The sequence below is a fragment of the Meriones unguiculatus genome, chromosome 15, assembly GCF_030254825.1.
Source record: "Meriones unguiculatus strain TT.TT164.6M chromosome 15, Bangor_MerUng_6.1, whole genome shotgun sequence".
In the NCBI taxonomy this organism is placed as follows: domain Eukaryota; kingdom Metazoa; phylum Chordata; class Mammalia; order Rodentia; family Muridae; genus Meriones; species Meriones unguiculatus.
The window spans coordinates 61157214-61182500 of NC_083362.1; the positions used below are offsets into that span (position 1 = coordinate 61157214).

Consider the following 25287-nt stretch of genomic DNA (forward strand, 5'->3'; position numbering starts at 1 on the left):
GGTTGCCCTGCAGAAGGCAGGTCAGTGGATGGATAGGAGAAACAAATAGAAAACATGAGGCAGGGTAAGTCAAGACAGGGCAAGTGAGAAGTGGCAAGGAAGTCCCTCTGAGCAAACCAGGCTTTGAAATATGCAGTGCAATGGCTCAGATGGAAGGTTACTATGGTCACAGTGAACTCTTGGTGACAGCAGGACAGTGGGGCTGGCCAGAGTGTCCCAGCCACTACTTTTGCATTGGGTCAATATTCTTAAACCAAATTGACTTTGCCATTCTTTTTGTTATTTGCCATTCTTTGCTTATTTGTTTGTTTGTTTTTAAACAGGATTTTTCTGTGTAGTCCTGGCTATCCAGGAAATTATCTGTAGACCAGGCTGGCTTCAAACTCAAAGACCTGCCTGTTTCTAAGAGTGCTGTGATTAAAGGGGGTTTGCCACGACACCTACCTGCTATCTCTATTCTTTAAACAGCTTTATTCTTTATTGAAACAGCTCCATCCATTAAAGCTCCTCCATGGCATTATTGACGTCATCACTGTCATCATCATCACCATCATCACCAATGATATCCTGTAAGTCAGCTAAGCACCAGGGATCCAGCAAAGGTGAAGTCAGGCTGTCCTTCCAAGGGACACAGCTTTGGCTGGCAGCTGGAATAAGGAGCAGACATGAGAACCTCTACCTCTACCCTTGGAACCTGGAAGAAAGGTTGCCGTGTGTGTGTGTGTGTGTGTGTGTGTGTGTGTGTGTATGAGTTTTCTATCTGTATCTATGTCTGTGCACCGCATTCATACTTAGTATCTGCAAAGGCCAGAAGACTGTGTTGGATCCCCTGAGACCAGAGTTACAGACAGTTGTGAGCTGCCATGTAGGTGCTGGGACTCAAACTCTGGTCCTCCGGAAGAGCATGCAGTACTCTTAATCACTGAGCCATCTCTCCAGCCCTGTTTTGTGGGTTTGGTTTTTATGTTTGGTTGGTTTTTTGTTTTTTGTTTTGTTTTGTTTTTTGAAACAGAATCTTGTTATGTAGACTTGACTATGTAAAACTCACGGCAATCCTCCTGCTTCAAGACTTACTGGTGCTGGGATCACAGGGATGTCCTACCATGCCGACCTGACCACTTGTTGCTGTTTGGGGCATGCATTTGTTTGTTTGCTCTGAGGACCTTACTATGTAACCCAGACTGGCCTTGAACTCATGAACCTCTTGTCTCAGCCTTTGCATTGCTGAGTTTACAGGTGTGTACCATCACGTGTAGCTGTGATTAACAGTGGGCCTCTTCTTGGAGACTCACCGAGGCAAACTTTAGCCTCAGCTGTGCCTCTGAGCTGCTCCCGGGAGTAAGGATTGTATGACCAAAAACCCCAAGTGTGTGAATGCTCAGAGGCAACTCTCCTGCAGCTTTCCTGTGTGGATTATAGGTTGGCTTCTACATAATCCCACAGGGATGGAACCCACTGGCCAGAACAAGAGAGTCCCAGTCTTCTTGCAGTCACAGTGCTCAGCAGCAACAGATGGTCACCCTGCCATTCTTTGCTTCCGTCATTCACTCATTCGTTCATCAAACACATGATGCTTTCTCTGGGCCAGGCACTGTGCACACCACCAACCCCATGGGGCTTCCGTCCCAGTGGGAGTGACAGGTGAGACTCACATGACAATGTCCAATTGTGAAAAGTACCTTGGAGAGGAAGGATGTGGAAGAGTAACTATCTTGGTTGTTTTTCTGTTGCTGTGAGGAGACACCGTGACCAAGGCAGCTTACAGAGTGAATGAGTTTATCTTGCAGCTTCAGAGGGTAAGTCCTTGACAATCACGGTGGGGATGGCAGCAGACAAGCAGGCATGGGGCTGGAGCAGTGGCTGAGCGCCTACACGCTGAGACAACAATCATGAAGCAGAGAAAGAGAGAGAGGACTGACTGGGGCTGATGTGGGCATTTGAATCTTCAGAGCTCACCCACAGTGACACAGCTCCTCCAACAAGGCCACACCTGTTAATCCTTCCCAAACTGTACTACCTACCGACTGGGGACCAAATATTCAAACATATTACCTCCGGGGACCATGCTCACTCGAACCACCAAAGCAATGTAAGTGAGATAATGGAGTGTTGCAGGGCCAGCAGAGGCCTCTGGGAGGACCTACTATTCTTCTGTGTACCCAGCCTCTGTGTTACAGTCTTGGGCACACAGTTCTTTGTCGTGGGCTTGTCCTAGGCATTGTGGGCCTTTATCAGGACCCGAAGCACCTGCTGCTAGATGCCATAGCATCCTCTCCACTCATGTGTGGTTGGGAGCCCTGGTAGACAGAATATAGCCACCCTGGAGACTAAGCTGTCCTGAACTCACAGCAATCTACCTGTCTCTACCTTCTTAGGACTGGGATCAAAACGGTATACCACCATGCTGAGTCTAAAAGGGAGGGGCGTCATTTGAACTGATAGTCCATCATGGCAAGGAAGTCAAGATAGCAGAAGCCTGCAAGCAACGGGTGATGTTGCACCCATAATCAGGAGACAGGGTGATGACTAGCTGTTCTCCTTGTTATACAGTTAGGATCGCAGCCCAGGAAACGGTACCACCCGCATGTATCCCAGAGAGGTGACATCATCCCACCTCAGTTAACCCAGTGGAAATAATCCCTTCAGGCAGAGAGGCCCACCTCCCAGGGGATGCTAGATCACAAGCTGACCACAGACATTAGCTTCATAGGGCCTGATGTGATAATGACTTCGGTACCTTTGAGGGACCAAGCAGCTGACCCAAAGTGACAAGGGAAAGAATGCCATTTGAGGAGGTGGAAGACATAGGTTCAGCTTTGGAGCAGAGGCCCCGTGGGCTGTGGATGTATGTGGCACTATGCCAGACACTGGCAAGCTGAAGGCGACTACATTAAATTATAGTCTCCACTCTGAAGAAGGGTAACGAAGCAGAGGCTACACTCTATTATAGTCAGCTAGTAGAAAGCGAGACCAGTACCCCAGCAAAGGGGACTGTGTGCACAAGTGTGTGCTGTCACAGGAGAGCACGTGAGGTCTGAATCTACAGAACAAAGAATGGACAGCACTCTAGGCAGAGAACAGTGCAGACAAAGGCATGGGAGCACAAAACAATATGGCAAATTCTAGAAGCTGGGAGTAGTTAGGTATTGCCGGGCAGAATACAGGAAAGGGGTGACTGGCATCTAGCTTGCTAGAACAGCAGATTCTCGTGGGACAGGAGGGAGAACTGCACAGATTTGGAGCAATCGTGGAATATCTTCCAGAACAGTCCAGAGTAGGAGAGCACAGCTCCCTGAGCCTGCATGAGTCTGTATAGACACTCCCCTCCACTCCTGATCCCCAGCCCAGCTGTGACTCCAAGCATTTCATAAACCGCGTCTCGAGTTTGTTATCTGTAAATCTGTTAATGAGTGTGCATGTGGGGCGTGTTCCCAAGCGCCTGCTCGTGGCAGGGGTGGGGCTGAGGTTTCAGCTTCCACGGTTGGTGTTTTCTGCAGGCCCACGTCTGAACCTGCATTTCCCATCTCAGATTATGGGCACTGCTTCAATCCCTCCATATGACGCTGCTTCAGAAGGTCTTCCCTGCCGCAGGTCATGTTTACAGTGACCCACACTCCTTCAGTTTTGCATGTGCAGACACAGAGACACAGACTCTCCTGGGCTTCTGCACATGCCTTCTGTGGATTCGCTTATTCGTCTTGCTCTCACCTCAGGCCTTGGCAGCTTCATTCCTTCCTGTGCCCGGGCACTCAGAAATAGACCTGTGGGGCAGAAGAGATGGCTCAGAGGTTATGAGCACTGGCTGCTTTTCCAGAGGACCCTGGTTCAATTCCCAGCAACCACATGGTGGCTCCCAACCATCTATAATGAGATCTGGCCCCCTCTTCTGGCATGTATGGAGAACACTGTATACATAATAAATAAGTCTAATAAGTCTTTAAAGAAAGAAAAAGAAATAGAACTTCAGGCAAGAGACAGGGAGGATGCAAACCACAGGTTGTGTCCCTCTTCACATTTCAACAGGAGAGAAACTGAATGCCTGGGGCTTCCTGATTAAAGCAAGGATCAGGTGAATTACAGCGAGGTTTGGGGACAGTTTCACCCACTCCTTGGCTGTTTGGTGGGGAGTGGGTGAAGGAGGTGAATTACGAACTGCGCATAGGAATCTACAGTTGCACAGTAGACACTGTGAGCGGAACCACGGAGCTGTGATGGAAAATGTGATGTGGGGTCTGGTTATCTAGGGCGGTCAGACTGAGCACAGGAAGCAGAGAGGAAAACAAGACTATTTCCTCACCTGCTTCCCTCCGCCCATCTCCCAGTGGGAGAGATGGTGAGCTTGAAATTTGCAGCATTTCCTTCCCTTCCTGCAGAGGGCTAGGCAAGATCAAATCCAGACTGCCCAGCCCCCGGCTCCTTTGTGCCTCAGTCTGGACACAGCACCACACTCGTTCTCACACCCACCTCCACCCCATCGGCCAGACCAGCTTCTACAACTCATTAGGAAGGCAGCAGTAATTAGGTGAGGAGACATCAGTGTGGAAATCAGACTGGGCATGGACCTGAGGTTGTCTACCTGCTAGACCTGGCCCTGCCTCTCATGGCTTCCTGACCTTGATGAAGTCTGTGGACTGTGGCCCCTTCTCACCTTTGAGACATGGGTGAAATGTCACATGCCCTCCCCATCTCAGTCCTCTGTGCCCCACATCACTGACTTCCCATTTGCTTCCTTGTGAGTACTACTTCCTTATAAGTTTTTCATCACATCCATCTACGTTTGTGAGCATATATGCCCACACACATCATATCATGCAATCATATTTGTTTGCCTACTTAGTCTCATTACTGTATTCTGTATCATAGGCTCCGGGAAGGCTCCCATCCTCCCTGTTGGGGACCAAACCCAGGGTCTGGCACGTGCTACACCACCAAACTACTGCCCCAGCCTGGATACTGTGTGTTTGTGTGGCCTCAAACACTGTGGCACGCCACAACTTGAGGGAGTGGTTCTCTTCCTTTCACCAAGGGGGTCCAAAGGTTCAAACTCAGGCCGGCAGCTTTGGGAGCAAGTGTTTATCCGCTAAGCTATCTCTGGCCTCTGTGTGTCTTTTAATTACCTGAAAACCTGGCACAATGCCTTTTATTTAGTGAACGAATAAATGAACGGCGTAAGTTCAGCGAACTCCCGGGCTCCTTCTAGCTTAGAAAGTTTAGGAATCTAAGGTTTCTCGCCAGGAGGACGACTCCCTTGTCTATCCCAGAGTCCCCCGGGCTTGGCTTTTTTCGTTTCCCAAGGGCTCTTGGCCTGTGTGGACCCTGAATAGCGCAAGGCTCACGCTCCGCCTCCGGACCCACCAGTAGGGGGAGGAGCCAGTCCGTCTTTAAACTAGGGATTTGCCGCGTGTGCCAAGCCGCTGCTGGCTAGGGGACGGGTCAGATTGCGATGTGATGGGCGGAGCTAAGTGTACCCGCACCCCAAAGCGCGCAGGTGCCCGAAGCCCCGCCTCGCCGCTCAAGGGGCCGGGCGGGGCTGTCGCCTAGCAACGCGAGCCCCGCCCCCCCGTCCCGGCCCCCAGCATGGCTTGGCAAGGCTGGCCCGCGCCCAGTCTGTGGGTCTCCGGCTTCGGGCTGCTGTTCTTCGCCGTCTTGCTGCTCCTGAGTCCCCGAGGCTGCCGAGCGCGGCGGGACTTCCGCGGCCTGCTCATGACGCGCAGCCAGCGGCTGCTCTTCCGAATCGGGTTAGTGCCCCAGCTCCTCCCTGTGCAGGCTCGGGAAGGCGGGCACGTTGGGAGAGGGCACGCAAAAGGGACACAGGGGGTGCTTAGGACGTCTTGAACTAGTAGGGGGTCCTAAACCACCGGAGCGGAAGGATGGAGAAACAGGCTGGAGAGTTCGTGCTGAGAGAGGAAAGAGTTGAAGGTCTGAAGAATTGGGATGGGCCGGGTGGGAAAAGAGGATTAGGGGCACAGATCAGAGTATGTGGTGTGGAGGAACCAGAGAACGCTGGGAGACAAGCGCCAAATAAGATGACAAGCTGGAGTCCAGGGAGCTAGAAAAGCCAGGAGTGAGGGAACTGGTGCGGGGAAGAGCGCGCCCCGCCGCCGGGCAGAGGTCAGCACTTCCACAGCTCTCTTGCAAGCACAGGGTAAAAGTGTTCCCCTGACGCCTGACTTTCCTCCGTTTGCCCCTGTCCTTCTGCACATCATCCAATGCTCCACAACTCTAGGTAGATTGCTCTGTCCCTTGCAGAGTTCAGCTCTGTAGTCAATCTGGCCCTTTCTCCTCTACCTCCCACCACTGGAACCCAAAGCCTTGGGCTGTGAAATTTGACCCAACCAAGGACCTCCAGTGACTTTTCCCAGCCAACTTTTCCTTTTCTCTGCCCCTGGCAAGAGTCCCTGCATTCAGAAGGAGGGAGGAAACCGTTAGACAGGCTTTTGAGGGTCTGTCTGTTGGCCAGGACCTCAAACCACAGTTAGGGACAGAAGTGTGAGGATGGAGATCGTAGCCTGTGGCCAGATGGCTGAGAAGGCCTAAGCCTGGGAATTTCCTTAGCTTCAGAGAAGACATTGTGCAATTCACCCTTCCTCCCTCCTCAGACCACTCTCTCCTACTCCCCCAAAATTCAGGCCTGAGGCTTCATTCACAATCTCTAAAACAGAGATATAAAAGCTTAGTGGACTGAAAAACAGATTCCAGATAATGCTCTAACAACATTGCCATTGCTTTGTTTATAAAAAACAAGGAGGTGGCAGTTTTTGTGTGTGTTTGCTTAGCTGCTTGGTTTGGTAGGACAGCCTCACTAAGGACACCAGGTTGGTCTTGAACTTGTGATCCTCTAGCCTCCTCTGTGCTGTCCTTACGGATGTGTACCACCATACCTGGCCAAGTTTGTGACTATCACTGTATTTTGTGTCTGAATTTTGGAAGTGGGTGTGAAGTTTTATTTTGTTTGGTCTGTTTGTAATTCGGTTGGTGCTGGAGACTGAGTCTCATGAATGCTAACCACATGTTCTACCACTCATCTGTATGCCCCTAGTCGCTAGATTTGGGCTCTCTCTCTCTCTCTATCTCTCTCTCTCTCTCTCTCTGTGTGTGTGTGTGTGTGTGTGTGTGCATGTGTGCATTTGCTTTGTTTTTGGTTGGTTGGTTGTTTTCTTCATAAGAGTCCTCAGAATCATGTAGCTCTATTTAGAGAAGGGATTTTAAATCTACTCTTAGCATCCAAAATTGGTAAGCTTGAAATAATGCAAATAGCCTGAGAAAGTGGAAAACAGGAGTTTCCATGAAGAAGTAGAATAGAATTCCTAAGACCAGAATGTCAGTAATCACAGCATCACAACCGTGAGAGTCAGGGTATTCCTAGACTTGGGATTTGGGAGTTTTTAAAAATCCCTTAATTTTGATTTCTTGAGGAGCTTCTTCATAATTCTTCTTGTGAGGAGACGGGGTATTAGGAATACAGATAGGATCTTGCAACATCCCAGGCTGGCCTCTAATTTTACAGCCACCCTCATCCCCATGCTTGATTACGGGTATACACTACCACATCAGCCTGGGAATTCAGTGGTTCTGGGCCGGAGAGATGGCTCAGATGTTTAGAACACTGACTACTCTTGCAGAGAACTCAGGCTCAGTTCCCAGCACCCACATGGCGGCTCACGACTCTCCATAACTACAGCTCTCATAACTACAGTTCCAGAGCTCTAACCTCCACTTCTGACCTCTGCTGAGGGCGCCAGACACAAACATGGCACACAGACACACATGCAGGCAAAACATCCACAAACAGAAAATAAAGCTAAAAAAAAGGAAAGGTTTTTTTTTTTTGTTTTGTTTTGTTTTTTGTTTTTAATTCAGTGGTCCTATGGGCTTTCTTTTGTCTAGATTTCCAGATTGCCTTCGAATCAGCTTTCCAAATTTGTAGAGCAGAAAGGTGTGCCTGAAATGGGATTTCCAGACCCTGCTGTTCTGTGGTCTGGGAAACAATCAGTGCAGTCCCCTGAGGGGAGACATTGCGAACCTTGGAGTCGGGCAGGGATACTCGCAGGAAGCATGTGGCAAATGTGTAGGTGTTGCGAGTTGCCTCCAAGCCTGCAGGAAGGATGGGCTCAGAGGAGGAGGACCCCAGCAGCTGAAGGTATGGTGAGGGGAATCACAGAGAGATCTTTTAGTTGGGGCTGGAAAGCAGATAACAAAAATCTTCAGCAGTGGCGGAGAGAGAAACTGTTCGTGTTATCTTTAGACAGATAATTCCACAAAAGGCTTTCCTCAACAGCCACTGTTATCTGGGGACAAGAATAACCAGACTCAACTCAGAGTACATCCAACAGCCGTGGGCTGACACTAGACTCTGAGAAGCAGGGTAAGAGTGGCTAAGCGTACAGGAGATGGGGCGACCGGATGAGTCAACCTTTGGATTCTGGCTCTGCTGCAAATTGACCATGTGGCTGGAGTGGGCAGATAGCCTTTCTCAGCCTGGCTGCTTTGCACCTGGGGAATGGTGTTAGTTGTCTGCCTCCTGGGGTCCTGTGAAGACTGGATGAACCCCCAAGTCAGTGAGCAGGGAATGATAGCAATTGTTTGTGTGGGGGCAGGAGGCAGGACGCATACCCTCCTTAAATTCTCTCACGCCGACTTCTAGGCTTATTTGACCATTACCAGGAAATGCTATATCCTTCTTTCATTCCATAACACCTAGCTGCCCTGGGTCAGGACTGTGTGGTTACACCGGGGAACAGGATCTGGCCAGTGTCCTCTAATGTTGACCTTCAGAGTGAGGCGGTAACTGTCTAAACTCCAGCAGCAGGGAATATTACACTTTCTTCTGGACTCCTTGAATAACTGTGCATACATACACACACGCACACACATACACAAACATATACATACACATACCACACACATACATACATACACACACACATATACACATACACAAACATATGTACACAGACATGTACACATACACACATATATACATACACACATAACATATATAATACACGCATACACATATACATACACAGAAATACACATAAACACACATACATACACATATAGCACACAAACATGTACACATATATGCACACACATACATACATAACAATATGTACACACATATACATACACATAACACACATTCATACACACACACACACACACACAGCAAGATCTCCTAGGCTGAGGATGTAGCTTAGTAGTGGGGTGCTTGTATAATATATGCAAGGGTTGGCACCCATCATCCAAAAGGTTAGGTAGAAGACAGGACCATGAGAACAGAGGTGAACTAGGATCCAAACCGTGGCAGAGGTAGGGCACAGCAAGCTCCCAGGGGTGGCAGGTGCAACGAAGGAGCCTGTGATCAGGAGAATAAGACTTTCTCGTATGGGTCCCCCGCATCAGCCTCAGTTTCCCTTTTGCCCCTTTGCCTTCTTGGTGGTAGTGGAGAGGGTTTGGTTCCGCCTGTTGAGCGGAAGCGAGCAGAACGTGCTGTGGGGCTGGGCTCTTGCTGTGCTGAGGGTGTCCCGAGGAGCTGAGTGTCTGGCCTCTGCTGACGTAGTCTTAGCCAGCCAAGCGTCTGTTCACTCTTACACACAGGAGACGGGCAGCGAGCACCCTTTTAAAAAATATTTTATGTACATTGGTGTTTTGTCTGCATGTATGAGGGTCTGCCTGTCTAAGAAAGGGTATCAGATCCCCTGGAACTGGAGTTACAGTTTTGAGCTGCCATGTGGGTGCTGGGAATTGAACCCAGGACCTTCGGAAGAGCAGCTAGTTCTCCTAACTACCTAGCCATCTCTCCAGCACCCCAGGAGGTCTCACTCCAACCATGTAATAAAATCAACTGTCCCCTGCGTGAACCTTACTTTTCTCATTTCTGAAAGAGGAAACCTCTTTTCTGGGTCAGTAAGGTCTACTGAATCAATGCCCAGGGCAGCAAAAGCCCTGGCATGAGGATCCTTGAGGAAAGATCCCATTGTTTGTGTCCGAGATGAAGACGGGGCATTGTGAGCTGGGTTGTCGGAGACGTAGCTGGCAGTATTCCTGGGTGTTCTCAATCGAAACTGCTGATTTAAATCAGAAACAGAGGCCACTGAGATGTAAGGTTTCAGGCCCAATGCCTGGAGTTCATGACTCCTGCAAGTCCTCCTCTGAGCTCCAAACAGGAGCAGCCATAAACACTGTAATAAATCAAATAAATGTAAAAAATCAAAATTATATGTCAAAGCCCAGGAACAGCGGGCTGTGATAGCGTACACCTTTGATCTAGCACTCGGTAGGCAGAGGCAGGTGGATCTCTGAGTTCGATGCCAGCCTGCTCTACAAAGTTTCCAGGTGGACAATGCTACACAGAGAAGCCCTGTCTTGAAAAACCAAAAAACAAACCAACCAAACAAAAACAAAACAAAACATGTCGCTTCTCTCTCGGAACCCTCTGGCGGTACCTCCTGTCTCTCATGGAGATAGAGTTGACTCTTTTTTGCTCACCCCTCAACCACAGGAACTACTTTCCTGTCTGCCAAACACTCCCAGCCAGTCCCTCCTCCCAACCGCTCTCTCTGCCCAGATTTCACCTTGCTCCTGAGGCCTGCCCTGTGTTGTCACTACCTGGGTACAGCAGTGTCCCTATCTCTGCCCTTCTATTCCCTTCACCAAGCTTTATTCTCATAGTAGATGACAGCACATGGTATGCTGTGTGTGTCTACTTACCTCTCTGTTTACTGTTTTTCTCCTCCCGCCTGAACATCGCCACTCAAGGAGTAAAACTTTGTCCCTACTGTCCCTCAGCTTCCAAAGCAACCGTGTAGCACATAGTCAACCTTATCAGATGTTTTGAATGGAGGGAGGGAGAGGAGAATGGGTGGCTAGTCTTGGCCCAGGTGCCGTGATCTCCATGAGGCTGGCTTAGCCTCCTTAGTCCAAATTCACCTTTGCCTCCACTGGGCCTGGAGCTTTCAGTGTGTTTTCTCTTAGGGCTCAGGCTGCCACAGGTCCAGCTATGGCAGCTGGACTCCCACATGCCTGCCCAAAGAGCAGGGTTCTGTCAAAAGAGCCTGTGCTGAGAATGAGGGAGGGAGAACCAAAGGAAGCGATCCCCAGAACTTTGGCAAGGCAGGTGGCCGGGGGTACACAGGCATAACAGCTGAGGTGGGACTCCCAGGGGCAGGGGAATTACAATCCTGATGTGTTTCTCATTTTGCCTGAGTGCTCCTAGCAGACCTAAGTCCTCCTTTTATAAAAGATGGCTGTCATCTGGAGAGGGCCTCAAAGAATAGGAAGGCTGGGGAAACCCAGACAGGCGGCTCTGACCTTGCATGCCCTGGCTTCTCCTGGGCATGTGGAAGTGACCTCCAGGCATGTCCTGGAGGCTGCAGGAAACCCTCACCCAAGGGCTTCTTCAGCTGCCTCATTAACTCCCCCCCCCCAAGAAAGCACACAACAGGGAGTGACTGTGTTCCTTAGGGCCTTGAGCTAATCCTGCTCAGTAGAACCCTGTGACCTGGTGGCCCTCCTGGGCTGGACCTTCAGCCCGCAGACAGCCATTCCAAGTTTGTTGTTAGCTGTGTCCTGACACTGCTCACATGCAAGCCTGGACAAGCTGAATCTTGGCCAAAAATACCACCCTGGGCCTGTCTCACTACTCTGAGCCTGCCTATTGGGTTGCAGTAATGCCTTAGGTCTCTCTGTACTCAGGAACCCCCATATAGGGAGTACCTAAGCTGGGAAGGAAGTAAGGAAAGTGATCCTGGCTGTTACGCGTCCTGCGGGTACAGAATCTGCTCCATGTTGCTCCCTTCTGTCCCACGCGGGACTGAGATAGGACCCTGGGCCCAGTTGAGGCCAGCCACTTGACAGCCCTCCAGCTTCCTTCAGGACTGCCCCGGGGAGGAGGGGAAGGGAAGAAGAGGCAGCATTGTGTGCTTTCTACTGTGCCCCAGAAGAAGGGCTGGGGGAGGGAATGTCGTTCTCACTGTCAGCTGTCTCCATGGCTTTCACGGCTTAGGCTGGGCGTCAGATAACAGAGAAGCCATGCCCTGGCCCAGTGAGGCCAGGAATGGGTGCACTGTGAGCCCAAACCAGGGGTTTGGCACTCTGTTCGCAGCCCTAAGCCCCAGGGAGGGCCCAGGGGTGGCTGTGGCCCAGCCGAAGCCCCACACTTCCTCCTTCCAGGGTCCCAGGGGAACAATTAGGAAACTTTATTTTCTTTCTGATGTGGTTATGGTCTGGTCGGTAGAAATGCCATTCCGAGCTGAGTAGAAACGCTGAGTCAGATTTCAGGAATGGGGGTGGGATGGAGCTTAGCGGGAGATAGCATGCCTGATGTGTGCCAGGCTCTGAGCTCTATCTCTCGCACTACAGGCTGGAGGAGGGGATAGGAGAAATCAGAATCTTTCTTCCTGTTGTTGTTTGGTTTTTGTTGTTTGTTTGTTTTGTTGTTGTGGTGGTGTTTTGTTTTGGGGGTTTGGTGGTAGTTGTTGTTTTGAGACAAGTTCTCACTCTGTCTGTGGTCAGCCTGAAACTCATAGAGATCCACCTGCCTCTGCCTCCCAAGTGCTGGCATTAAAGGTCACACCACCCCTGCCCCAAGGGGTCAAAATCCTAATGTGTACCGGCCACCCAACCCTAGGGGCTTGTTCTGATATGCTGCTGTGTGTAGTGTCCTGGATCCCAGCTTCCTGACCACAGCTGGGGACCCCATGCAGAATGTGACTGTCAGGAGCGCCCTATTAGTCACATGGATTTTTGTTTTGTTTTTAAGAAGAGGTGAACAAAAAGGAAAACAGGCCAGGGATGCTGCTTCATGCACCCAGCATTAGAAAAACAGAGGCTATGTATCTGCTCAGGCCCTGAGTTCTAGCCTTAAGGCATTGCAGGGAGCCATGACATCCCATCAAGTGGGTAAAGGTTGGTCCTAGGACACAGCTTCTACAGTGACTCTTAACATTGTCCCCTCCAGCCACTACCCCTTTTCCTAAATTCTTCCCTCCCTCTGGCTCTCAGGGTATCCATGGAACCACTAGCCTGCCAACACTCCACTGCAGCAATCATAGAGCCTTAATTGCAAAGGGACCTTCAAACGGCCTTGGGCCAGGTGTCCCATCCTGGCAACCCCCCCCCGGGGGGGGCGCTTCCTGCTCTCTCTGCAGTTGAGTGCAAAATGTTTGCAAATGCCCTGAGCTGGTTCAGGGAGAGGGGGAAGGGCAGCTGGTTACCAGACTCCAAGGTCCCCCAAATCCTGGGCCACATGCCCAGGTCTGTGTAACTACCGTGAACTAGCATTTTTCTCCGAAAAGGCCCTCAGAGGAATTGGGGTAATCCTGTAATCCTTCAGGCCCACTCATCTGGTCTGACCCCTGACTTGGTTGGGGTCTGGGGAGGATTTTAGTGGTCGAGCGGGTTCTAGGTCAGGCTTCTAGGGAGGTAGCTCTGCCCACTTCCAGTCTTCCAGGCTCCGCTTCCTGTCTGCACAATGGGAATATGGCACCTGCCCCAGACTTGAGAGGAGGACCCGAGATAAACCACGGGAAGCACCGGGCTCACTCGAAAGCTGTGGCACAGAGACTGTTAAAGATGAGGCGGTGAGCTCCAGGGAGGAGCCATGACCCTGACCAACCTGGGCAGGGGCAGCGTGAGGCCTGGGGACCCCTTGTGAACTTCTACCCTGTGATCCTTCCATCTCCTCATACTCCCCACTCTTCCTTCTCTCCCTCCCCTCCGGCTCTAAGGCCCTGGATATAGCCTACATGGCCAGCAACATTAGGATTTTATGTCCCAGTGATACACCCCCGACCCATGCCATTGAATCTGGGTGACCTGCTTGGCAGAACACCCTGCTTGTCCAGGTTTGTGGGGATAGTGGGGCAAGAGGAGGGAGTAAAGGTGGAGAGGACTTCGGTTGGGCAAGCTACCGCCATTAGGCTCCCTGGGCCCGCCAGCCCTGGCCTTGCCTGAGATCTGTTCTGGCCAGGCACTGTGCCATGCATAAGCTTGGGCCCTCCCCAGCCTTTCCCAATCACTAGCCAGCATTTCTTGATTGCCACTTGCTGCGCTGTGCCAGTGTAGGAGTTCCTGAGGGTGGAGGAGAAACACAAGGAGTCACAGGAAGCCACACGAGGCACAGGCAGGAGCCTGCTTGCCTCAGGAGGTACTGGCCAAGGAAGATACTGTGGGAGCCATAGGCACCAGGTCTGGAGAGCTGGGCTTGCTGTGTGTTGTAGATGGAGAGGGGACGTTCTCTGATGGCATCACCAGTGCCTACATCTCCTAGGAGATAAGAGTGAACTAACTACGCTATGAACTTGACTTCAGTAAGTAGAGGTGAGAGGGTTGGGGAGAGGGTATCATACTCACATCTAGAAAGCTACCAGGACAGAGGCTGGGAGCCCAGAGCCGTTTCTTGTATTGTTTGGAGACAGGGTCGCAGGAGCTTAAGCTGGCCTCAGACTTGTGATGCTCCTGACCCCATTAGGATTATAGCCACATACAACTACACCAAGCACTCCACCAACTGAGCTACATCTCCACACCTGTTTTTATTCTTTAACCTTTTTTTGGGGGAGGGGGCTGGGGGGGTGGTCAGCATATATGTTACAGGCAAATGTATGTTCAGAGGACCGCCTGCAGGAATCAGCTCTTTCCTTCCACTATCCTAGGGATAGAACCCAGGTCATAAGACTTAGCAGCAAGCCCCTTAACCACTGAATCGTCTCAATGCCTCCATCCCTGTATGTGTGTGCGTGTGCGTGTGTGTGTGTGTGTGTGTGTCTGTGTCTGTGTCTGTGTCTGTGTCTGTGTAGTGTGTGTGGCTTTGGCCACACACTACTCTGGTGGAGGTCAGAGGACAACTTTTGGAAATCACCTTCACCTTCTACTTTGTCTTACTTCGGGCTTATACTGCTGTGACAAGACACCATGACCAAAACAACTTGGGAAGGAAAGGGTTTATTTGGTTTACACTCCACCATCACTGTTTATCACCAAAGGAAGTCAGGGCAGGAACTCAAACAGCGCAGGAACCTGGAGACAGGAGCTGATGCAGAAGCTGGAGGGTGCTGCTTATTGACTTGCTCTTCATGGCTTGCTCAGCCTGCTTTCTTATACAACCCAGGACCACCCCCAGCTCAGGAATAGCCCCACTCACAATGGGTTAAACATTCCTCCATCAGTCACAAAGTAAAGAAAATACCAGCATGCCTGCAGCCAGATCTCATGGAGGCATTTTCTTAATTGAGGTTCTCTCCTCTCAAATGACTTTAGGTTGTGTCAAATTGGCATAAAACTTGGCCTGGCAGTGCTGGCACACGCCTTTAATCCCAGCACTCAGGAGGCAGAGAATGGCAGATCTCTGTGCTTTCAAGGCCAGCCTGGTCTACAGAGAGAGCTCCAGAAGAGCTCCAGCCAGGGCTACACAGAGGAAACCCTGCCTGGTGGGGGGAGTGGAGAAGGGAACCTAGCCTTCGAAGACTTGCTGAGTCAAGAGTCTCATTTCTGCAGTTGCACAGCATGCTCTAGAATAGCTGACCTTTGAGTGCTGGGGAGGTTTCTCCTGTCTCCACCTTCCGTCTTGATGTAGAAGTGCTGGGATTTCAGATGTGTGCTAGCACATCCAGCCTTTTGTGGAGGTTCCAGGGACTGAACTGGAATTTAGGCTCGTGCGGTTAGTTCCTATACAGCCTGCTTCCTGTTGTTTTTTTTTTGTTTTGTTTTGTTTGTTTTTTTTTTTGAGCCAAGGTTCCTTGTAGCCCAGATTGACATGAAACTCCCTATGTAGCTGAAGATGACTTTTGAGTTCCTGATCCTCCTGTTTCAGCCATCTAATGTGGTGGGCTTTCAGGAGTGAGACACCATGCTCAGCAAGAGGACAGTTATGAAAGTGTGTGTGGTGGTGGTGGTGGTGGTGGTGGTGGTGGTGCTCCTCCTCCTCTTCTTCTTCTTCATCTTCTGTGCTCCGCTCTCCAACTCAAGAAATAGAATGTTACAGATGGGACAGAAGGCCCTCAGTGCCACCAGCTCCCTGGAGCTGAGCTGTATCTGCTGGCTAGGGTGGTGACTGTCGTCAACAGCCCTTATTCTTGATTATGTCTGCATCCTGAATGGGAGCGGGGATGGTTTCTGCATGCATTGGCATTTCAATAAATGTCAGAATGTTTTCTTGGCAATGTATCTTTTAGCTTAATGATATGTGTTTGGACTCTGTGCGTGTGAGGTACTGGTTTTGATCATTTGTTTTGCTGGCTATGAAGTTCCCCACAGTCTGGGTATGGCCTGTTTTGTGTGTGTGTGTGTGTGTGTGTGTGTGTGTGTGTGTGTGTGTGTGTTTTAGGCATGCAGTTGGTTTCTACCCTTTCGTTCTGGGAGCACAGGGTTTTCACTGGACTCAATGGGAAGGGAGGAGGCAGACACCGTCATAGGATTCAGACCTGGGAGGGAGAGCCTCCTGTGAACACTGGGAACCACAGCACATTCCGAGTGGGAGCCAGACTCAGTCAGAGGTGGTGCATTCGGAGCCTGAACTTTTGCCTTGTCTGTAGTTTGGACTGGGAGCCAAAACTGGTTAAAGGAGGCTCTTGTAAGAACTAGGGATGAGCCCCGTGGGCCTGTCCGCTCTATGAGCCCATCCAGAGCAGCAGAAGGTAGAACTGAGAAGAGAGAGGGCTAAAGAGGAGGGGTCCATAGACCTGTGATTGTGATATGGCCAAGGCTAATGGTACCCATGAAGGGCTTGGGCTCAGCATCAAAGTAAAGTCTTCATGGTGATGGTGGGGTAGTGTTCCAGTCCTGGGGAGAGTGTCCCAGCACAGCTAGGCCCTCAGCCCACACCCAACCCAGGCCCTGCTCCTCCCAACCTGACTGACTGAACACCTCAGGCTCCCTTCCCCTTGGGCTAAGGTGCGGGGCATCCTCCACCTTCCTAGCCCACCATCTTCTTTCCCTGGCTCCTCCTTTGGCACTTTGCCCCTGCTAAGACCCTGAGGCCTCCCAGCAAAACTCCTAGAACATGCCACATTCCCTCCTGTCGAGGCCTTGGTTCTGTACCACTCAAAACACTTCACTCCAGACCCTGCCTCTCCGGTTCCCACTGCAGTGTCCCCGCCTAGAGAACAGGCCCCTTTCCTTCCAGTGGCTCTGAGTTAGCTGGTGGTTAATGATTTGTCTGTTTTCCAGTTTAATGTGCGAGTGCCCCTATTTTTGCTACAACAGTTATTGCAGGGAGCCTCTGGCCTTGTTCTGAGCTACTCCCATTATGTCCAGCAAGCACAATGAATAGTTTCCAAACAAAATGAGCCCATGAGTCCATGGGCAGGAGTCCTAACTGCTGCCCTTTCTGTGAGTGACAACAGAAGAAATGCTAGAACAGGGCTTGGGTGCGACTAATAACTCTGTAGAGGAGAGGGTAATTATATTTCTTTATGTTGTTTAACTTTTCATTTTGAAATAATTGTGGCTATGTCAGAACAACACAAAAGAACTCCTTGTACACCTAGGCCAGCCTCCCTGGATATTACTGTTCCGTGATCACAGCTCAGCTCTCAAAAGCAACAATCCCGTGTCAGGAAGAGACAATTAGCACTATCAGACAGTATTCAGAACCCATGCAGCTGTCTGGTTCTGACAGTATTCAGAACCAATGTTTTTTTTTTTTTTTCTTGTCCTGACTCTGCTCAAGGACCCTGCACTGTTCAGCCTCTGCTAGGCCTGTCTGATTCTGAACACTGATCAGGTGTTTTACAGCAGGTCCCTGTGACTGGGTTTGTCTGAGGTTCTTCTCGTGACTAAATTACGTTTGCACATTTTGGGCGTGTAGGCCACAGATCCTCCACGGTCAAGTATGTACTGTTACTGCTGAGGTTGGTGTTTGCTTTCTTCCCTGAGGGGCTGGGACCGAGCGCACATACCTGCCGGGCACATGCCCTGCTGCCGTTTGCACCCTCCGGCCTGACATTATCTTCCACCGTCAGCTTCAAGCGGAGTCAGCCAAGTTTCTCCAGTGACTAATTAGTAAAGCAGACAGTTTGAGACTACGCAAGTTCTCTCTCCAGCGGTGTTTGGTGGCTTGCCTAGTGTCTAGGGGTTAGGCAGCGCTCCTGTGTATCAGAGACTGGAAATGGTGTCTGTGTGTGTGTTGAAACCAAGGTGAGAGTAAGGGGCCCAAGTCAGGGAAGGCTTCTTGGAGAAGGGCTCAGAGCAGTAGAGGGAAGACCATCTTCTCTTGGGCAGGTCTCTTCCCTGCCCAAGAGAAAGTCGGTCAACAAGATCGCTCCAACCCACTGCCCTCTCTATTGCTCCAGATGCCCCACCCCCACCCCCACCCTGCTGCTCTCCTTTCTGGGCTGCCCACCACCTAGAACTCAGAACCTTTAGCTTGACAGCAGGCAGCTGGCAGAGTTCCATCGGAGTCCCAGCCCTGTATCAAGTCTAGGAAAGGAAAAGTGTTTGCTGAGTGACAGCCCCTCGTCAGCCACACCTGCAGGAGCTGCCCGGAGGGCAGTCTTGTTTCACCACCTGCCAGCAGCTGCACACTCCCAGAGTCCTGAGGCGAAATGAGTTCAAGAAAGAATCTTTGCTTTCTCCGTGGTTTGGGCATTTCCCATCGACACCTGCCTCCCTGCTGCAGTCCATCCCCTCTAAGAGGATTACTGATGACCAAAGGGACACTTAGGGCCCTTTCTCGATTAGATTTGCCATCTGAATATATCTTTAAGCTTATGTGTGACACTTAGGGCCCTTTCTCGATTAGATTTGCCATCTGAATATATCTTTAAGCTTATGTGTCTCTTCTTTTGTTTATGTTGTGGATTAGTTTCTTCTTTTTTGCACTTGTATTTTCAGGTAGTGATTTTTATGCTTGTTGATTTTATTAAAAAAAAAAAAAAGGAAAGTAAAGTAAGTGTACATGTCCAACAAAATGAGTTGGGGGGTCTTACTTTTGAACCACAGGGTTCTCTTAGAATCTCTGAATCCAAGTTTTTTTCCCTCTCTCTTTCCTTCTCCAAATTGATAGCATATTTACCACCAAATAATAAAACACACAAGCAAAGAAACCACTGGGGAGGTCCTGGGGGTGGGGCAGGGGGCCCTGGACTCCATCCCCAGCATGCAAAGAAGAAGGATACACGGATATTTTCACCACCAAGAGCCACTTTCAGTGACTTTGGTCTTTTCCCTGTGGAAGTATTTAAATATGTAGTCATCTGTCTCATCAAGAAAAGGTCTGTAATCTATTCATGGGTATCTAGGTTACATCCAATTTCCCTACCCTGCCCCAAACACACACACACACACACACACACACACACACACACACACACAGCCTAACTAGGTATGTCTCCTGCACCAGCTCTTTGCTATCACAACAGAATATGCAAAGAATTAGCACTGAGTTGATGGGCACTTGGGTTCAAGTCTGCTTCCCCTAAACTCCTTCTTGGCCTGCCCCTTACGAACATGTTGACTGGGGGTCTGTTTTCCTGGCCTACTATATCTATGACATTTTTATTTATTCTCTGTGTGTGCACTTGTGCTATAGTGCTAGGATAGAAAACAGAGGACAATCTGCAGAAGTTACTTCCCTCCTTCCACTACTGGGGATCCTGGGGATCCGTTGCCAGGCTTGGGCTTCCTGCTGAGCCATTTTTTTTTAAAGATTTATTTATTTGTTATTTATACAGTGTTCTGCCTGCATATGTGCCTACACGCCAGATAAGGGCACCAGATCTCACTATAGATGGTTATGAGCTGATTATATCTGATTGCTGAGAATTGAACTCAGGACCCTTGGAAGAAGAGCCAGTGTTCCTAACCTCTGAGCCATCTCTCCAGCCCTGAGACATCTTGTTGTACAGCAGCTCTGTCATTCTCTATCCTTTTCCTGCTTCCCGTTGGTCATCATCCCTAGTTTATCATTGTGTCTCTTCTGCTAGAAGGTCAGCTTCAGGCAGGGATGGCTGTTTCGTGCAATGCACACAGCACCTGGCCAGTAGCCGAGGATCAATAAACGTGGTGGAAAAAGTGAAAGTCTGAAGGACTAGAACTGAGTTGCAAAGGAAACCAAAAGTAGAGGACCTATGAAAATGAACATATAACACGGAGTGCAGGACCTCTCTTGGCATGCCAGAATTGCCAGAGCAGGTAAGGGCCATAGAGCAGAAGTTATGGCTAGGCTGCAGCTGAACCTTTACTGCTAAACCCTTAGGGACCTACTCACTTTGTCCAAACTGTTTACAAATAAAGTATCTGGTATTTCTCTAAGGGGCTAGAGAGAGTCCGTCCTTCTTAGGGTCCACCCTCCATGTCCTCTCAATGTTTCAAGCTTAGGGTGCCATCTGTTTTCTGGCTGCCTTGATAGATACTCCAAGACCTGACTGTCCCCTCACTGTGCCTGCTCCAGTTTCCTGCACAGCCTCAGTTTCCTGCACAGCAGGGGCTCAAGCTGGCTTAGGCTAGATACATAATTTATACTGCCTAATTAATGCAAAATCCAGGTGCAAGATGAGGTGGTACAGACTTGTGATCCCAGCTCTTGGGAGGTGTTGACAGGAGGGTCTTGAGTTCAACATAGCAACATAGCAAGTTTGAGGACAGCATGGGCTATACAGGGACCATCTCACACAAACAATAATACCTAAATAAACAGATGACTTAATTAGTTAAAATAAAGCCTCTTGTTCAAACAACAGGAAAGAATTATTTAGGGCTGGAGAGATGGCTCAGAGGTTAAGAACATTGGCTGTTCTTCCGAAGATCCTGAGTTCAATCCCCAGCAACCACATGGTGGCTCATAACCATCTACAGTGAGAGATATGGTCCCTCTTTTGGTGTACAGGCAGAGCGTTGTATAAATAATAAATAAATAAATCTTAAAAAAAATTATTCAAGGTACAAAAGTAATAAGCTAGTCTTGGTTGTGCACTAAAGAGACAAAGGCAAGAGGATCTTAAGCTTGAGGCCGCTTTTGTCTATACAGCCAGATTCTGGTCGGGGATAGGAAGGGTGAAAGCATAAAAATGAAGTGTTTCCATTCTTCTGTCACTCTTTCAACTTGTACCGCTTTCAGTTTGCTATTTCATGTCATTCTAAATAAAGAAAAATAAAGCCAAGCATGGTGACACTATGATCCCAGCACTTGGGAGAAAGATGTTGGAGGGCCGCTGCCAGTTAGTTCAAGTGATGATCTGCGTAGTGATGATCTGCTAAGGCCAGGCCACATAGTAAGGCCCTGACTCAAAGAGAAACAGAGAAAAGAGAGAGAGAGAGCTGGGTGTGGTGGGGCACACCTGTAATCTCAGCACTGGGGGAGGCAGAGGCAGGAGGATCGCAGTGAGTTCAAGGCCAGCCTGGTCTACAGAATGAGTCCAGGACAGCCAAGGCTACACAAAGAAACCATGTCTGGAAACAAAATAAAACAAAAACAAAGAAGAAAGAAAGGCAGGAAAGAAAGAAGAAAAGAAAGAAAAGGAAAATTTAAATCATGAGCGAGAATTTTCTTATTCGTTGTCATATTGTGCAATGTCAGTCTTGTCTGTGGTGCTGAGGATTGAACCTAGTCTTGTACATGCTAGAAAAGTGCCCTACCACTAAGTTACCTCTCCGGACCTTTTTGTTTACTTTTTTGTTGTTGTTTTGGGCTGGTTGTTTGGTTGGTTTGGTTTTCAAGACAGGGTTTCTCTCTGTAGCCCTGGATGTCCTGGACTTACTGTGTAGACCATGCTGGCCTCAAACTCAGAGATTCCCCTGCCTCTGCCTCCCAAACTGCACCAGTAGTCCTGGCTACTTTTTTTTTTTTTTTTTTTTTTTTTTTTTTGAGGTGGGGATCCACTTTCAGGATATACATTTATTTATTGTAAGACAAGCCCTGTCTCAATTTAAAAAAAAAAAAAACACTTTGAAAGATCAAATTATTAAGAATTCAAGGCAGTGACATCTAGGCATTGACCCCGAGGGGCCCATGGTGACCTCACAGGTCTCACATTTTGTCGGAGAACTCTGGCGTCCTGGTCCAGCTTCCTGCGCTACACATAGCTGGGACAGCCTTGGATAAGGGTCAGACCCTGCCAGCCTCTCGCTCTGGTTGTTCCTCTCTCTCTGCTAAGCAGCCACAGAACTTCCTATTTCCTTGAGCAAACCCTGCCACCACCCCCACCCCCCATGGGCCTCAGACTGTTGCTTTCTCTACCCCAGTGGCTCCCAAAGTTGATCTCTGAACCAGCAGCAGCAGCAGCAGCAGCACCTGAAGCGGTTAAATATGTAATTTCCAGGGTTGGGGATTGTAGCTCAGTTGGTAGAACATTTGCTTAGCATGAAGCTATGAGCTCCACCCTCAGCACCATAGGAGCCAGGGGTGGTGGCCCACTCATATAATCCTAGCATTTAAGAGGTAGGGGCAGAGCCAGGAGGATTGGATGACATGGTCATCCTTAACTACATAGTGAGTTTGAGGGTAGCCTGGGCTACACGAGACTGAAAAAAAAAAAAAAAAGAACAACAACAACAAAAATGACGATGATGACAAAGTGCTTACCTAAGGGTGCCTGAGGGAATAGAAATGAGGCCCACAGACCCAGAAGAGGATTGATCTGACCCCAGACCATCTGCCTTGCAGGTATAGCCTGTACACCCGCACCTGGCTCGGGTACCTCTTCTATCGACAGCAGCTTCGGAGGGCTCGGAATCGCTATCCCAAAGGCCACTCCAAAACTCAGCCCCGCCTCTTCAATGGTAAGGCTCTGGCTGCCCCTGGTCAACAACCTGCTCCCTCTGCTCAGGCTCCTGCCTACTACTGTTCTCCTCCTCCCTACTCCTTACCCCTTCAATGAACTCCCCGCCCCGCCCCGCCCCGCCCCACCCCGCCCCAGCCTCTCTCTCTGCCTCTCCCAGGAGTGAAGGTGCTTCCCATCCCTGTCCTCTCGGACAACTACAGCTACCTCATCATCGACACCCAGGCCGGGCTGGCTGTGGCTGTGGACCCCTCAGACCCGAGGGCTGTGCAGGTGAGGGGAGAGGATGCAGGGGTACTGGGAGACACTGGGGGGGGGGGGAGGAGGCGGGGATGCCTGCTTCTCTTGCCAGACAGGGCCTACCTTTGGTTCCCCTGCCTAAGAGATATGCTCCTGCATATGCGTGGGCTTCCCTCACACATACAGAATACACCACCACCCCACCCTTAGAGCATGGCCAGACGGAAGCAGAGCAGAGCAGAGCTGGGTGTGGTGGGGCACACCTGTAATCTGTACACCTGTAAAGAGGGTGGGTGTTCTGGCCTGGGATTGTGGGTCCTGGCAGTTTCTAGTCTGCCTCTGATCCTCTTTGTTGCCCTGGTAGACATTCTTTTTTTTTTTCATTTTTATTTACATAGTCATTTGTTATTTGGGGGGAGGTGTTTGTTTGTTTTCTTTTCTTCCTTTTTCATCCTCTCTCTCCTCCCACCTCTCTTTTTGAGACAAGAGTTTCACTAAGTAGCCCTAGCCAGTCTGGAACTCAACGTGTTGACCAGGCTGACCTTGAACTCACAGAGATCTGTCCCCTTCCTCCTCCCCAGTTCTGGGATTAAAGGCATGCGCCACCATGCCTGGCATAACATTTTTTTATCCAATTGTACTCGCATGGTGTATGAGTGGTTTGTGTGCCCCAGCGTGATTGTGGAGATCAGAGGACACTGCGTGGTTGTCTCATTCCACTTTTATGAGGGCCCTGGGGATGGAATTCACCTGCTGAGCCATCTCACCAGCCCCAGACCCTGTCTCTTCCCTGACCTCTCTCAGTACTTGGCCCTCTCTGCCTCTCCTTTCACATTCTCTCTCTCTCTCTCTCTCTCTCTCTCTCTGCCCTGTGTGTGTCTTGTGTAGTACTGGTAATAGAAGTTTTTTGTCTTATATTTCTCTTATATTTTGAGCCTTTCATGGCTGAGCCATCTCTTCAGCTATTTCTGGGCCAACTCCTGATGTCCCCTTTCTCCTCCCTGTTCCGTGACCTGCCTCTCTCCTCCCTGCCCTACCCTCATGCTGGGTCTCTGCTCTTCCAAGACCCCTTTACCAGCTTCTTCACTCCCTAGCCCATCTCTTGCCTTTCCTTCATCTCTCCGGCTGTCTTTTCCACCCAGTCCCAACTAGACTTTTAGCATGTCTTTTTCTGTACACTGTTCCCACCCTCAGCACCTCTTCTGTCCCCCACCAGGCTTCCATTGAAAAGGAAAGAGTTAACTTGGTTGCCATCCTCTGCACCCACAAGCACTGGTAAGGACTGGGAACGGTCGGGCTATAGCTGTGGGGTCCCTAATCATGGCACTTAGCAGCTTGAACCCTCGGGAAGGCAGGCATTACTGTGCTCCATTCACAGGCATGTAGTAGGTATTTACAGAATGAGCATCTGGTTAGTTGGCAGAAGGCACAGGGTACAGAGGATGGAATGTTAGGTGGGTGTGGTCAGATTCCCTTGGGGGAATTTGAAGATGACAACCGGAGCTGAATGAGAGTCCAGGAAGATCAGCTGGAATTGGTCATGGGAGCATAGCAAGCTGAGGGGTGACTTAAGCAGAGAAATGACTCGAACAAAAGCCAGGGGGTACTTTAGGGAAGGAGGGAGTCGAGGTTCAGTTGCCTTAGGTTCCCTGTGCTCATCTCTGCCATCCCACAGGGACCACAGCGGAGGAAACCGTGATCTCAGCCGGCGGCACAGGGACTGTCGAGTGTATGGGAGCCCTCAGGATGGGATCCCCTACCTTACCCAGTAAGTCCCTGACCCAAACATGGGTGCGCATCTCCTACCTCCTGCCTTCTGTCTTCCAGGGTGTCAGCAGCTGGATCTTTGGCGACACCCCGCCGAGCCCCTAGCCAAGTGGAATCCATTTAAAAAGACTGGCCATGTTTGCCCCAAGATGACCCAGCCATGGTCAGAAGAGCCCTTGGTCACCTGTGCTTCTCCCTGTTGAGGAAGTCCCTCTCCTATAAGTCACCCCAGCCCTTAAGCCTAGGGTGGTAATAGTGATCAGCAAGACACAAGCTTGAATTCTCTCTCTTCCCTGTTTTGTGCCCCAGCCCCCTGTGTCATCAAGATGTGGTTAGTGTTGGACGGCTTCAGATCCGGGCCCTGGCCACCCCTGGCCACACTCAAGGCCATCTGGTATACCTGCTGGATGGGGAGCCTTACAAGGGTCCTTCCTGCCTCTTCTCAGGGGACCTGCTCTTCCTCTCTGGCTGTGGTGAGTTTCTGCAAAAGAGACAGGAATAGGGAGAGGAGGGAGAGACAAAGGCCAGAGCAGCCACTATTCCATGTCATATTTGGAAATGT

The 25287-nt window shown here is 50.0% G+C and overlaps 1 protein-coding gene across 2 annotated transcripts in view; it reads left to right on the plus strand.

Moving 5' to 3' along the window:
• The window catches only part of Pnkd (PNKD metallo-beta-lactamase domain containing), a 66266-nt gene that overhangs the window by 37035 nt on the left and 3944 nt on the right, over positions 1–25287 (plus strand). Inside the window, exons 1-6 of one of the 2 annotated variants that reach the window (XM_021664387.2) lie at positions 5551–5738; positions 22604–22719; positions 22879–22991; positions 24175–24233; positions 24634–24726; positions 25035–25198. In XM_021664387.2, the coding sequence (XP_021520062.1) occupies positions 5578–5738; positions 22604–22719; positions 22879–22991; positions 24175–24233; positions 24634–24726; positions 25035–25198 (706 nt within the window). In that variant the 5' untranslated portion in view covers positions 5551–5577. Of the gene's footprint in view, positions 1–5550; positions 5739–22603; positions 22720–22878; positions 22992–24174; positions 24234–24633; positions 24727–25034; positions 25199–25287 lie in introns of those variants that run through there. The other variant, XM_021664385.2, reaches the window with a different exon arrangement.